Genomic DNA, 16428 nt, shown 5'->3' on the forward strand with positions numbered 1-16428 from the left:
TGTCCTTGTCATTTTAACCCCACAATTTAAAACACTGCAGTTTTTTTTTTTTCCCAGAAGATGCAATGTTTCCATTACAGGGTTAAACACACCTAAGTGGCTGTCTTCCAAAGAGCCAATAAAGACACTTGGCGCTGCACTGACCACGTAAAACTGTCATGTGAAGTGACAGTTTATATGAAAGCATTTAAATTCAATGCTTTCCTACGAGAAGCATTGGAAGAGCGTGTGGCACTCGCCGGGCAGACGCATCTGCACTACTATGATGAGCATTGGATCGGACCATCACCAAAGAAGGACATGCATCTTTGATGATGTCACAGGATGCAGAGCAGCGCCGATGGAGTCTTGGAATTAGAAAAAGGTGAGTAAACAGTGTTTACAGGTTTGCATTCTTACCGTAATAGTGCTTTTTTATTATGAAACAAAAACGGTCAAAAATGTTTTTCCGAGAGAGGAAAAAAAAAAAAACCCAGAATTTTGATAAAGCAGCTTGCACTTGAAGTTTAAGACCTGATCCTATCTGCTTAAGCCCTAAAGAATCTCAATGTTAGATTCACTCTCAATGGATAAAGTGGATATTAGCTATATCTCCTTTACTGATTAACAGGAGCAGCTACAACTGACCGTATGTCTCTTCTCTGCAACTATGACCTATCTAATGATATCTGAAAGTACAGAAAAATAATCAACACAAAAGGACTGTTGAGAGGTTAGTTACAAACCTTTTTCAGGACTATTTCAGATTTCTTGACGTGTATTTTCTTTATACCCAGTCCCTCACTCAAGTCCTCTTCAGATTAATCTGGCCATTTTTGTTTGCGTATAAGTAAAATCCCAGCCACATATAGGGCTTTAAAAAGTTATATATTTGTTTTTGAAAAAAAAAAATTAAAATAAAAAACAACCCAGCTTTCTTTTGAGAATGGCAATAAAAAAAATAAATAAAAAACAAAAACCACACAAATAATATACACATGCACACATTTAAAAGAACACATTTTCCTAATTTGCCAAGTGTGGAATAACAAAACATACTGTAACCTGCTGTGTTCATTTTATAAGAGGACACTCCAAAATATAACAACCTAATCTGTGCATATTTCCTTCCAGCAATGGATTATAACTCCAGATAATTGCTGCAGCTAGAAGCTACAATTACTCTTATCAAATATTCTTCCTCGTGCCCATTCAAGTAAATGTGTGGTATTTATGAAAAATAGCTGAAGTTGAGTCTAGCTTCACTGCCCAAAATAAAATACAAGACACAAACAAAAAAAAAAAAGATATCAATACAATAATTTAAATTCTATAAGTTACCAGATTTTGACTACTTGCCGTGAGTAAGAAATGAAATATTTGAGCAACTTGTTTTGCAGGTTATCACAAACTATCAGGTCATTACACCTGAGGCATCCCAGTTATGCAGCACACAATGCAAATAGCCGAGAGTTTCTGAGAATCTTGAAACATAGTACCGTAAATGATGGGGGGGGGGGGGAGGGGGGAGGGGAGGGATTTACACGGAGCAGGAAGCATTAAAAAAAAAATATCCAAATCAAACCAAAACTTACCACTGGTGATCACGTCAACTTTTTTTTCAGTTTCCAATGCTTTTTGCTTTGTAACCTAGAAATCCAAAACTACAGATATGTAATCAAGATAATCTGGTCTCCATTTAAAAAACAAAACAAAAAAAAAAATATATATATATATATACACACACACATATACATATACACATATATACACACACACACACACACACACACACAACTTTTCAAGCAAACCTTTATGAAAAAGCAGCACTGTTACTTGCGGGGCCTCTGCTTTTATTTTCCCTTTCTTTGCAGTGACATTGCATTGTGGTACCAGACAGTGAGAATGTGAGGGGTAGATACATTTAGCTAAACCTCTCCCCATCTTCCTTTATTCAGCTCCTGGAAGATGGAGCTAAAAAGAATTGCATAATTTTTGCACTCTAGATCATGTGGAGTGGTACAAAATAGGGGGTCTATGGTAAATCTCTTAAGATTATTTCCTCTGCAGATCTTTTAACACATGCGCAACAAGAAACCACAGATTTTTACACTACGTTTCACAATAAGAAGTAATTTCTCATTAAACGTCACAGGGAAGGCAAGAGGAAGCTCATCACAGATCCTTGTGTGCCTAAACGTAATAGTCCTAAAATAATAATTTGCAATGATTAATATTCGCCAGTAAATTGCCAGCAGATAATAGCTGTTGCTGTAACCTTGCAAGTTTAATAGGTATACTGTCAAGCGGTAATGGATACAAGGAAACTATAAACGTATGTGATTGTAGAAAGCGCTAGGGATAACGTATAAATTAAATAATTCAGAGAAAAAAGGGTAGATAAAAATAGGTAACCTTAAGCAACCAGCATCATTACTTAATTTTATCTCACTCAATCTTCTTTGGACAAATCAACTGTTTAGTTAAGCTGTTAAATATAAAAATTGTGCAAATTATCATGCCACTGTCTATCACGTATGAAACTTGAAATACGCTGTTCTGGCGCTTGTTGAAATATTGTGTTTATCTGCACTACTAAAAATAAAGAATTGAAAAAAATAAAATAAATAAAAATAGGTAACCTAACCACCTATGACCATACGTAAATATAACAGAAAGAAAAAAAAAATCTCCCTTTAGTTTCTATTTGAAATGTATCAAAATCATATGTCCATATTGTATAGATGTAACACAGAATCGTTCCATATACAAACAAAGATTGCTATTAAATAGTCATTGCAGAATGTTCAATTTATCCACATTGCCGGGTCTTTTCCCCCCCCCAGAAATCCCATTAGGTTCCAATTTGAAAAACAAGAGGAGATTTGAGATGCGGTTAAAAAAAATCTCCTTTTATTCAAACAAAAAAATAAACTTTTGGGGGCGGAGCCTAGCACCCTGGCTGAACAGACGTGCCGAGATCAAGCTCCAGACAAATCTCACAATTCTCGGGGAAAAAAAACTAAAAACTCGGCACGCCCGCACTCTGGAGGGCCACAGTCATACTGGGGACGCCCAGGTGAAACTATAGACACCAGAATCTACCTCCTAGCCACCCCGGACCCCGAAATCGACTGCTGAGGCCTGCTGGAGACTGAGCAGAGGTGAGACGGCCGCTCTCCTCGCTTGCTAGCCAGCACGGTAATCCCTCGACTCAACTCTCCTACCCCCTCCCTCCCCCTTTGGAACTGGTGGGGGATATCCCAGTTCCCGCTGGAAGTCCGGAGCAACCTGCCTCTGCCTAAACCGGACCCCAAGTGTACCACAAGCATCAGCGGCACCACCACACGAGGCACACACAAGATGGCGGCTGAACGCTCTCCACTTATGCTGACCCAGCTCTCGTATCACACAAACAGTCACGGCATTAAAGCGGACACTCTGCAACATCTAGACAAATTGCTCAGTGACTTCTGGGAGAGACTTCAAAACCGCAAACAGACAGCACAGATAGAGCAGCAAGACCCCCTGGAAGCGGGTAAGAAGGGACGCAGGCAGCAGGGAACAAGAGGGCCACCATCGGGCAAAGCTCCAAAACACCCACCAATGCACACTCACTATAGCCCTCCCGGACTGAAGGGCAAAAGGGTCCTGACCCGGCAGCATCTCCTACACTGGTGGCGGTCCACACGCGGCAAGCGGCAGCCCACCATCAGGCCTCCTGCTGCCCCCATACGTGGAAGAAACCCGCGCTCTGGAAGCAGAAGAGTTTGTGGCCAAGAGATGCAGACCCTCATACCAGCCTGGGGCTGGAGGGTCACCCTCCCCAATGCGACGACGAACCCCCGCAATCCACCATCAAGATACAGACGCCGCCCAACAGAGGGAATCGGATGAGAGAGATACCACTCACAAACGCTCTCAGGACCTGCACACTCTCTCCACCGTGCTCTGGTGCCTGACAACCAACCATGATGCCACATAAAACCGTGACTGCTATATTTGGGGTCCAGTAGGTTTTCCTTTCCACCTTAGACTCCGGGCCACAGTGACTTATGATCCCTATGGTAGCCAGATAAGCTCTGCAAAATGTGATTACCCGCATGACCTGCACCTTATAAGCCTGATTTATACACATTGCATGCTTGCCTCTATTAATAGTATTTTCTTTATTTAAATTAAGTTACCAGTTCAAATTATTCTGTATTATCTCGTCTAGTTCACATACCAGTCACGTCAATTAATCTGTTTGGTGAGCATGGCCGGTAATAGCCTACACAGTGTGCACGTTACTATGTCTTTAGCTAACCAAGTAACTTGCCCTACGCGAATGTCAGGCAATACACGTGCATATTTTATCGACTAACTAGCTACTATGCCGCACATCACGTAAGAACCTGCACACATTGCACACCATACCTATACTGCTTACACACTACTAAACGCTCCAGACGACAACGACTTGTATTCCTCCTCATAGCATGTTCTGACACGCAAATAGTCTTTACCGGGTATGGTAGTCTTATTTCCAGACTAGTTTCTCAGCTTCAGTGGCTTTTTCAATGGATATAAACCTCTTCAGTAACTTACCCGAATCCTGGGTTGATGTCCCTCGGCGCTGGGTCAGGCTCCGCCCACACTCCTCCTTGCCATTAGCAGTATGCTTCCTCCAGAGTACATTGGGTTGTAGAAGTACATTTTCTTACCGTCAATTAACACACAATTTTACATTGCTGGCATCCGGGCTAAAGACAATTAGCCACGGCAATGCATTGTTTGGGAACTGCATTTCCTATGATTCTTAACGCTAGCTAAGTATCATTGGTAATGCACCAAACAACCATCTACAAGCCCAGCATTGGCCAGAACCATCTGGACTTCTAGCACAATACATGCCAAATACCAGAAAATCCACAAGGTGGCAGCCTTATCAATGGTAGGATTAGATCTTGACATTTTTAAGAAAAGAAAAAAAAAAAAAACACAAAACTACACATATTAATACATAAAATCTATTAGCATCAAATTGTGTGATTTTTCCATTTGTCTGAATACATATCATCCTCTGTCTCCAATGTATGCCAGAATGACATAAGTTTGAGTGAAATCCCATCCCATGCACACATAAACATGCTCTAGGTCACCGAGTTCTGCAGTTTAATGCAGCAAGAGTGTCCTTCATTCATGGCCATACATATTCAAAAGTTGAAAAGGTCAATCACAACAACAAAAAGAAAACACCTACCTTGGGTTTCTTTTCTAGATCCGATTCAGTCTTGGGACCAAGTAAGTGCAAAACCTGTAAGGTCAGGGGGTAGAAATAATGTTTACACCAAAGTCTTGAAAGATGCCAAATCCCAAATAAAGCATTTCCCTCAAGGTGAGCAGTCCACTGAAGAAGCAGTTTAAAAATAATTCTAAATAAAGAACGCATTCCACATGCCTTTCTAAACTGCTATCAATATTGCTCACTTATGCCAGGATGCACACAGAGAAAACAAAAGTATATAAAAAAAAATGCAAGCCTAAACCAGATTTCCCGGTTTCTCACTATGGACAGACTATATACCGTATATACTCGAGTATGTGCTGAAAAAGCCCCACTCGGCTTATACTCGAGTCAGTGTCTATATTATGGCAACTTTCATTGCCATAATACAGGCCAGGACCGCCAGGCTCATTACAAGCCCGGTGGTCCTGTTGGGGGCCGGAGCAAGCTGTTACTTACCTTTACAGCAGCTCCGTTCATCTCCGTTCACCTCCCCCGTAAATATCGGGAGACCCGCGGCCGTCAGAGCGTTGCCAAGGGTTACTGTGGCAACGCTCCACACAGCACGCAGACCGCCAGATTTACACAGGGGGCTGAACGGTGGAGATGAACAGAGCTGAACGGAGCTGCTGTAAAGGTAAGCAACAGTTCGCTCCCGGCCCCCCCTCCCCCATGCATAGTACACACCACTGGACCACCAGGGATTTACATAGTTTAAAAATGTAAACATAAATATAAAAAATGTAAAATAAAACAAATATTAAAATAATAAAAATATTAAAATAAATAATGCCCTCCCCCCACCCAGTTTATGTATATCACACACACTGCATACACACACACACACACACACTCTGCATTCATTATATACACCCACTACACTATATACAGACACTGCATACACACACACACACACACTGTAGTATGTGTATAGTGTGAATGCAGTGTGTGTATATATAATGCAGAATGTGTTTGTATGAATGCAGTGTGTGTATATAATGCAAACACTCTGCATTATACACACACACTGCATTATATACACACACACACTGCATTCATTATGTACACACACACACACTGCATTCATTATGTACACACACACACACACTGCATTCATTATGTACACACACTGTAAATAAAATATTCAATTAATGTAATTTTATTGGGATCTAATTTTATTTACAAATTTACCAGTAGCTGCTGCATTTCCCACCCTGGGTTTATACGCAAGTCAATAAGTTTTCCCATTTTTTTGAGGTAAAATTAGGTGCCTCGGCTTATATCCGGGTAGACCTATACTCTAGTATATGCGGTACGTATTATTTAAAAGGCTGAAGAGTTTTAATCACCTGCATGTCCACTTCATTCTTGATTGTCTTTCCATCAGCCCATTTCAACTTATTTCTTGCTTCCCCTTAGCAGATAAATAGAAACAAAAAAATAAAACACTAAAATTCCTTTATTTTTATTTTTTTAAACCGGTTAAATGTTTTGATATTATTTTGTTTAATTAAAGGTCAGCAATTACTGGGAGTTCAATGGAAAGAGGCTACAGGACATCCACTATACCAAACAATAGTATATAATTGTATCGTATCTGTTTTCAATTCCCCACAGTTACTGGTAAATATAACCCATTCAATCTTATACTGCAGCTCAGAACTATAGATTTTGATTTAATATCCCATGCACCAATGGTCGATTTGTCACTGAAGGATTGGTTACACCTAGGGGGTTTATTCACTAAATCCCAAGTTATTATTGACGATACGGTATTTGTACATTTTGTTGTATAACAGATGAATGTGCCTTTGTTGTCTACTAACAGCTTGAATTATATATATTTTTTCAATATACAAATAAATCCATAATTTCCATCTCACCCATTAGCAATCCCATGTTGAAACGATATCGCTCTTCCAGCAGCTGAGTCTTACATTTCTGAATCACAGTTTCCACCTGTGAAGAGGACAAAAACACCCATGAAAACAGGTCTGGCTAACTATAAATATATACCAATCTTTCATTATAAATCCAACTATAGGTGTCAAGAACCATCACCACTTCAGCTTATTGTAGCAGGAATGGTGAAAAGAGGCTCTGTGAGTAGCTTTGTTAAACTGTTTAAGTGGTATCATGCAAATAAAACCAAGGATTTCCTGGCACATGTATGGGATGTGATAATTAGAACTGGTTATGATGCTTGGAGCATCGCTTTGAACTCAAGATATTAAACTAGTACTACAGGCCCATCTCTCCCAACATTGGGAGTGCATGCACGACAGGTTCAGACTCACTCAGGGCTGTGCATGCTTTGAGTTTATACTGCATATTGCGAGCACGTCTTAAGATGCACTCTCACGGTTCGCAGATGGGTGAGAGCTGTGAACAAACGCAGGACAGATCCCCTGAAATGTTGGAAGGTGTGCAAGCATTTAACACCCTTGTAGTCAACAGATGATTTGTACGCAACAATACTCACAGCCTCTTCTATCTGTTCTGGAGTCACAGTCACACCAACTCCACATTCCTTCTCGAAATCCGCAGCATTGATGGGATCCACAGGATGGGATTTAACATAATCTAGAGCAGCTGAAAAACATTTTTAAGAGAGAAATTTATTAAATTAGAGAAACCAAACTTCTTTCAAACACTGATGTTTTTTTCACTTTACAGTTCATTATAATGTTTTTCCTGCCAATCGGTAACATACTTGCTCTCTCTGCTCCTGCAGTGGTAAAAGGGCAATTTAAATTTAATATCTAAAAGGAACACACACCAGTTTACCACCGATTTGGAATGCTTTTAAAAAATAAATAGAATCTATAGAATAACCATTTCTTGTAGGGTTTGCAGCCACTCTCATACTTTGTTGTACTTCCCCTTAGACCAGTTGCGGACAACTTGTGATCCGCGACTGCAGCACCACTCTTATTAAATGTTTTCATGTTCAATCTAATTCCCTACCACCACTGCAGACTTCTGAGCATAGAGAAATTACAGTGAGACTGCCACAAGCTTTAAAAAAAAAAAAAAAAAAAAAAAAAGAGGAATCACAAACAAGCGCAGCTCTATTACTCTATAATATTGTTGAAGTAAAGCAAGATATCATGCAAATGCATATTTCTAAATTTGCCAAATGTATTTTATTCATTTGCTGGTACGCTGCTACTCAGTTACCTGACTTTGTTTATATTTCAGCACATGGGCAATCTCACACTCAAATTTTTCCAGGAGGAGGCAAAATATGCTCCCATAACAATTCATCCTCCCCATTGTCTACCTTTGTTGGCTCATGAGAGGGGTTTCCTGGTGCGAGGTGAATTTTAGCTACCCATTAATAGGAACAATTATATGACTATGGTAGCAACAGCTAAAAGACAGGTATGTACCTATGCCACATGAGAACTTTAATGCAAAATAGCTGGTATGGTAAAGATTAGCCACAACTGCCCCAATCTACAAGTCCCATGGTTTTCAGCCAAAAATGGCTGGCTGTTTATCATGGGAGTTGCAGTCAACCACAAAAAGGTTAGTGTGCAATGTAGTGGCCACAAGACCAGTCTACAACTACAATTCCCATGGAGTTCAGTTACCAGTATGGCTGGCTGATTATTAATGTACATGCTCTCAACAAAAGTTAGTGTTTTTACAGTAGACTTCATGTAGTGTCCCCACCCCCCAACACGGCCCCTTCCACAGTAAGTTACTATTCCTATAATGACCAACTATCAATGTTGCTTGCTCAACATCATGGGATTTGCACCCAACAAGTTAACATTGTGTAGTATTTTGATCCATTGTTAACCTGAAAAAAACATCACAACCTATCCCGTTCACAACAAGAACAACTAATTGAACCATTTTTAAAAAAATTTGGGTAAATTCTTTATTTTCAATTTTTCAGTTATTTTGTGATACAGAATGATAAATAAGGGAAGGGTAGTCACCACACGAGGTGCTATTAAAACACATTTTGATGAAATAATCTGTGGCCATGCTCAGCAAGGTCCTATACATACAGTCTCCATGTGCAAAAGAGCCACAAGCTTAATTCCATTAAAACACAAAAGGAAACTACTCAAAATTATTTGAGAATATAGAAAGCATGCACAACCATGTGTTATAGTCCCTTCTGAGAATTTCATAATAAATTCCCTTTAAGGACAGGTGGCTGGGGATGGGAGGGGAAGAAACTTATTGAAATTGGTACAGGGTTATTCACTGAACTATTGAAGGCAGGCGCTGGCTTTACAGATTCTCCAAAAAGAAAAAAGAATATTCCCAATTTGACAATTTTGGGCACAAATTTTGCTATTCCCTTGTCAACACCCCACAACATTCAGAAGAGTAAATAACCCTCTTAGTGAAGCATAACGGTATGCTGCTGGTCTCCACATTTCCTCGTTCCAGGATGTTAATTTGCTCGGATGTTTTGATGCAATTGAGGTTCCTGGAACATAACTTAAGATGACCCTCCTTTCATTACGACAGCAGAGGAAAAACAAACAAACCATCCAACAGTGAGCACAATTTGTCACTAACTGGATTTACTGTTCGGCCTGCTCATGTATTGGGTTAATAAAACAAATCAGTTAACTAGATAATAGAAGACATTGCCCATTGAATTCACACATTTTTTACACACACTAATAGGTACACACATATATATACACTTCATAAAGGCCAAGACTTCCTTTAAAAATGCATTTGAAAAGAATGAAAATATATTACCGTTTAGTTGGAGGTCAGTACTGATCTTCTTACTGGCAATGTATTCAACTAGAAAACCCAATCTTTTCGTATCCTTAAGACGGGATGCCACATTGTAGAGCAGAGTACCTGTCACCTTGTCAATGGAAGGACCCGATATAGACTGGGCCTGAAAAAATACAAATTAAAGAACATCAATAATCATGGTCACAGGAGCTAAGCATCAATACTTCCTCCCACCCCCACCCAATACATGTTTGAGGTTGAGATAGTACTTACAAAACCACCAGAGAAGCTTACTTAAAAAGAAGCTGCTACCTGAATGGTGTTCATTACAATTTTTATTCAGCTGTCTTGCTGTATAAACCAAATTTTATCTTATTTTTAATCTACACTTTTTCCTCAAAAGGGGCAGCAGGTGAAAGCCAGCTAGCAATATTCATAGTTATGTCAAAACGGAGTACTTCGAAAGTTAGCCTGTAATGCAGGTTCACTCTAAATGGGATCTGCCACTCCTAAGAATTTTTAATATCATGTTTACTTATTGCCTGAATGTAGCAAAACGTGTGTCTGAGAAATAAAATTAAATGTGAACATCCACAATTTTGGATTTGCCTTTGCCCCGTCTCCACTTTAGCTCACCGTTGAGCCTTGACATAAGCTCTGCCCTATCAGTCAGCAGATCACCCACATCATTAGACATCTTCATGGGGGCAGAAATAACCAATGGCCAGGAGGGAAAATAATGTCTGAGAAGGAGAAGCAATAATGTATTTACCTTCTCTTTGTATACAATGTGTGCCATGTCTGTGCTTGGGTCAAACTGGATTGTAATGTCAAATGTGAATTCTTCAATATATATTAAAAAAAACAAACAGAAAATCACACGAGGTTTGTTTGTGAATTTAAGTTCTATTTATAATTTCCAAAGAAGTGGCAGTTCCACTTTAAGTGTGATTTAGATCAATGCTTACAAAATAAAAAAAAAAAAAAAAAAAGCAAGATTTGCATTTCAAATAATTTTACCAAAATCTCTATTTTCATACAGATTTTGAAGTTTGGGTTTCAGTTGATTACAATTCAAATTTTAGTTCGTAAATCCCTCGGACCCAGCACTTACAGCAATGTTAAGAGTCAAAGACTGGACTTAAAAGGATTTTATAAGCAGGTAGAGGTGTTGGTAAGAGATGAAAAGTTTTTAACAGAAACAATACATTGAATATTTTCCAGTTTTATAAAACCTGACATATTGGTATAGTCCCATGTAACAATAATTTAGGCAGTGTCACAGCCGAGAGTAAACAAAACACCAAATAGCAACAAGATAGCAGGGATTCAAAGTAACATCCAAAATACGATATTTCTCACTTCAAGAATACCTCCAGTCCTGACAGTGTTTTAATGTTTCTGTAATGAGTATGTGATTAACCAATAAACTACCTAACCCTGACCAAATGTGCCAATGCATGAGAATTTGATTTAGAATTCTCTCAATAATCCATTGTAAACACTGTGAAGTTTTAAAATAATCATAATATAAAACCCATCACCATCCTGTAATGTGCAGCAACTGTCTAGCCACAAGGTGGCAGGGTTGATACACAGATAAAAACCACCACCACCACTTTTAAGTTCTTAACTAACAGACTCAGTTACACTGCCAAAAATAAAATGATAGCACCGACATAAGGTGTGACTGCACCTTCACGCAGTTTACTTGTTAAGCATATCGCTTGGTCAGGCGTGGCATGTATTACATGCTTTGGTTACATTACACAACACACAGTGATCTGAAGGACAGGCTGCTGCGGATTCAGATTATCAACTGATATGCTTAAGACAAAGATGAATGAGGCCGGCACATGGTGAGACATAGGAGCCCTTTGAATATAGGAAGTAGCAGTTTACGCTATTAGTCTGTGTCATGTTATTTTCCTTTCTGAACACAGTCCTATTATATAGTAGGATACCGTAAAATAAGTCACACTAAGTTGACCATTTCAAGGGCATTGTTCATGTTAAATACACACAGGGAGTGTGAGCATTTTATCTTACTCATAAAGCGCCGTCTGCCAGCGTTATACAATTGAATGTGTGAGGAGAGATATTTTACATACACTAACATAGAATTTAATTTTATTACAATAACAGGCAGGTGGCTTGTATAATTTTATAGGGCTACAGCACATTCCACAGAACAGTGCAATAGCTATATAAGATCTACCAGGATAGTAGATGGTAAGCAAGGACCATCTGCTTGACATAGCTCATTTTATATGGATGAAATGACACACTTACCTGCCGTTTTGCATGCAATCTATTGTGCAAGATGTATATGTACCAGTAGGCATCCTACAATGCTTGAGGCTTTATTTCACAATGTTACAAAGCCGCTGCATTCGCAGCATTCTGAGATAGTCCTCTAAGCTGATAGTTTATAGAATATTAAACACATTCTATCAATACATTTGCAAACTGCGTATAAAGTGCCCTCCATGCTATACGTACGCTCTAGAAACTTTCTTACGGACATGCCCGCACTATCAGACTGCACAGAAGGCTTGGAGTGGGTTAAATTCTTAAGAAGGAGGCTGTAACCAGAGCCCCTCTCTCCTGACAAGTTAGGAATAGTTTGCCTTTTGCTGCTGACGTCATTGGAAGGCTCTGGTTATGTGTGGTGATTGAATGCTCCAGCCGTCCTAGACCAACACTTGTGCAATAAGAGACCCTAAATTAAGCCCTGACTGATGGTATGGAAAGAACTCCAGAGAGTGACAGGACCTCCAATTTATCCAGCAGGGAGACCCGCTTCCCACTCTGTAATACCAACACCTAAACTATCCAAAAGGAATAGCTTTTTATTAGCCAAAATTAAGCCATAGACGGGTCATCACATAAGATTGATTGCAGGGCTGAAACCATGCTTTTAGCAGACATTTATTTTGCTAAAATTTACAGCAAAATGCACTCGTAGCAAAACTTTTTTTTTTTTTTTTTTTTTTTTAAATACATTTTAGAATCCTTTCCGTGTGTGTGTGTGTGTGTCTGTGTCTCTCTATATCTATCTATCTATCTATCTATCTATCAATCAATAAAACACACACATAGGTTCTGGGTACAGGGAGAAGAGAAAATTAAAGCTGGAAAATTAAATTAAAAATATTTATTTTAAAAAAAGAAATTATGGAAGAATAGATCTAAAAAAAAAGGACAAAATTACTTTTCCAAACTGAAACAGTTCATGTAGTCACTTTTATTGCATAAACCCCCCCCCCCCCCCAAAAAAAAAAAACAAGTAGCCAATCTGACATAAGAAATAAATGCATTGAATTTACACCATTATTCAACTTATTGTAACTTACTTTCAACTAAAATACAAAAATTATCCTAAGAGTACATGTAAAGGGTCTTTGGGTCTAGAGTGGATATAAAATTACTTATTTTTGGTTTGTGTTAAAGCGAACCTGTCAGGGAAGCTAAAGGTTTTGCAGTTTTCTAACTAACTGGCTTGACTCAGTATTTACAATTTAGTGTTTCTTCCCTAAGAAGGGACAATATAGACACCCAGACCGCTTAATTTCATTAAAGGGACACTATAGTTACCAGAACAACTACAGCTTATTGAATTTGTTCTGGTGAGTAGAATCATTACCTTCTGGCTTTTTGCTGTAAACATTGTCTTTTCAGAGAAAATGCAGTGTTTACATTACAGCCTAGTGCTAACTTCACTGGCCACTCCTCAGATAGCTGTTCGAGATCCTTCCTGGGTCATGGCTGCCTAAAATGCATCCAAACATTCAGTGTCTCCACCCTCTGCATGCAGACACTGAACCGTCTTCATAGAGATGTTCCAGCATGTGAGGGGTTAAAAACCCAATTCCGTAAAGATAACGATCGCCTTAGTACATGTCCTCTCTTTTTATTCATTTTTTGAAGCAGTTTACACTTCCAACATGGTGGGGGTTTACGGAATTGGGTTTTTAACCCCTCACATGCTGGAACATCTGTTATAATCTGTCAATACTCTGGCACTTATAACCTATTTTTGATATTTCATCCTATTGGAATTATAACAGTTTTTTATTGGTTCACATTTTTTGGTGGTATTTCACCTATTTTTATCAATATATTTATTAAAGGTTACGTATTAATACGCAGGGCACTCTTCTTGTTTCTGTTTTGTTTGTCACTACCCTGGTAGTTCTTGAGGGTTATCCCCTACCTATTGAGTGCCTGTTTAAGGCTTCCTTTCCTCTCCTTTTTTGTCTTCATAGAGATGCATTGATTCAATTCATCTCTATGAGGAGATGCTGATTGGCCAGGGCTGTGTTTGAATTGTGTTGGCTCTGTCTCTGTTCTGCCTCTATGACAGTCTCAGCCAATCCTATGGGGAAGCATTGTGATTGGATCAGGTTCCCACTTCTGCTGATGTTTAGGGAGGCAAGAGGGGACCAGGGTGGCTACATGTTTGTGTTCCTGACCCTATAGTGCTCCTTTAAAGTTATCTGGGTGCAGTTTCCCTGTCCCCCTTAACCTAAAACTGCCATCTTTACATTGCAGTGTTAAGTCTGCCCCTATTGGCCGTCTACCACACAGCTACTAAAGGCGCTTTCCGAAGTTTCCTTGAATTTGACTTTGTAAAACAAAGTTGGATGTCTTTATGCTTTGCATGAGCACACCCAGTGTTAAACAAATCCCCATAGGAAAGCACAGATTCAATGCTTTCCTAAAGGGAAAGGCCTAATGCGTCCATGGCCCTCGCTGCACATGCGCGTTCGGTCCTCCCCCACTGGGTGATGTTGGCAGATGAGTAGCACAACCCAACAGGCACTGAAGAACATCGCCGCTGGAATCAGGTAAGTAAATGAAAGGTTTGGTTTTTTTTCAACCCATTTATTAATGGGGAGGGACACTTTGTATACAAAATTGTTCCTTTAGTACTATTAAAAGCTCATATTTTAATTTCCATTACCCTTGATTCTTGCTAAGAGCATCAGTCATGTTTTCACTGGGTGTAATGCATGCTGTAAGACACACCTTTCTACAAACCCTGTTTGGGAAGCTGGTGCAATATATTATTTTGACAGATTCTCTCCTTTCTCTAAGCTGCAGCTACCTCCTCCCTACTTCCCCTTAGGTGGAGTTAAAGTAAGCGAAAAGCTCACAGGAGGACTTCACAGGTAAAAGACATAAGCACATGCTTCTTAGCTCTGTTTTGATCGGCATAGGTTCGGTATAGACTAAACTGACTAAAAAGAGGGTGAAAGGGCTGATTTTTAACTAGTTTTAGAGAAATATTAGACGAGAGGTACCCTTTAAACATAAACATGATATCACCCCCCACGAAGAGGATGAAGCAGTGACGTTTGGGCCGAAGAGGATCCCGCCGGATTAAGATGGCAGTGCCTGCAAGGTACAGGTTCAGGTAAGTCATGGCTTGACAAATTTGCTTGGAATTTAGGAGCCAGGTATTTTTAACTAACAACCACTAGTCGCCACGGCCAGGGCCGGACTGGCCCACCGGGAAATTTCCCGGTGGGCCGGACCCCTAGGGGGCCGGTGCACGGCCGCCTAGTGTGCACCAGCCCCGGCCGCAATTACAGGGTGACCGGCAGGAGGGGATGCTCTCCCCCCCTGCCGGTCACAGAATGTAGTGTGGCCGAGCAGGAAGACTGGGTAGGGGAGCTTCTGTTCCCCTACCCGGTGTAACAGGAAGCAGTAAGCGAGCAGAGAATGCTCCTCCCGCGAGCAGGCAGGAGCGTTGCCTGCGTTACCATGGCAACGCTCCGACCTGCCTGCTGTTCTCGCGGGAGGAGACCGAAGTCAGCCTGCAGCCAGAGGGATTGAAGCTGTCCCCCCTCTCCCCTTGGCCTTGACCAAAGGTAAGGGGGGAGGGGAGTAATAAAAAGTTTTTTTTTTTTTACAATATAAATATATCAATGCTTTAACCCCCCCATACACACACTACACTCCTCCCCCTCACCAACAGCACCCCTCCACACACACAGAACCCCCCTACCCCACACACAGCACTCTCTCCACGCGCGATGCATTATGGGGCTGGTATGGAATTTTTTTCCAGGGCTGCTTTTCATTCCCAGTCCGGCCCTGGCCACGGCTACCTGAGATTTGTTGAGCCCTGCAGTAAGTAAACTGACGTTTACCTGCCCCACAGGACCATCAGCGGCAATGTCACCATCAAGGGACTTTGCAAATTCACTTTAAAACTGTTCCAGTGTCGTATGACACACTTCCCATGTCTTTATAGTATGTATGTTACAAAGTGATTAACATTAGAAAACATTTGAACCCCTGGCTGGGATATATATTCATAGATGGTGGACTTTTCCAAATCTGCAACTCCTCTGAAATTTGTGGCAAGCTTGCCGTCATATGTATCACAACACATGCTCACATCCCAATGATTCTTAAATTCCTCACCCTGCCCTTATCCAAATCTGTTAGCT

General features: G+C 40.2%; 1 protein-coding gene across 1 annotated transcript in view; it reads right to left on the reverse strand.

The window, feature by feature from the left end:
• The window catches only part of QARS1 (glutaminyl-tRNA synthetase 1), a 68664-nt gene that overhangs the window by 39817 nt on the left and 12419 nt on the right, over window positions 1-16428 (reverse strand). The window contains exons 2-7 of the mRNA XM_063426703.1: window positions 9983-10130; window positions 7731-7840; window positions 7132-7207; window positions 6598-6662; window positions 5225-5278; window positions 1575-1629 (exon numbers count right to left, since the gene is read on the reverse strand). Coding sequence (XP_063282773.1) covers window positions 1575-1629; window positions 5225-5278; window positions 6598-6662; window positions 7132-7207; window positions 7731-7840; window positions 9983-10130 — 508 coding nt within the window. The remainder of the gene's footprint in view (window positions 1-1574; window positions 1630-5224; window positions 5279-6597; window positions 6663-7131; window positions 7208-7730; window positions 7841-9982; window positions 10131-16428) is intronic.

This window comes from Pelobates fuscus, chromosome 7, assembly GCF_036172605.1.
Source record: "Pelobates fuscus isolate aPelFus1 chromosome 7, aPelFus1.pri, whole genome shotgun sequence".
NCBI lineage: Eukaryota > Metazoa > Chordata > Amphibia > Anura > Pelobatidae > Pelobates > Pelobates fuscus.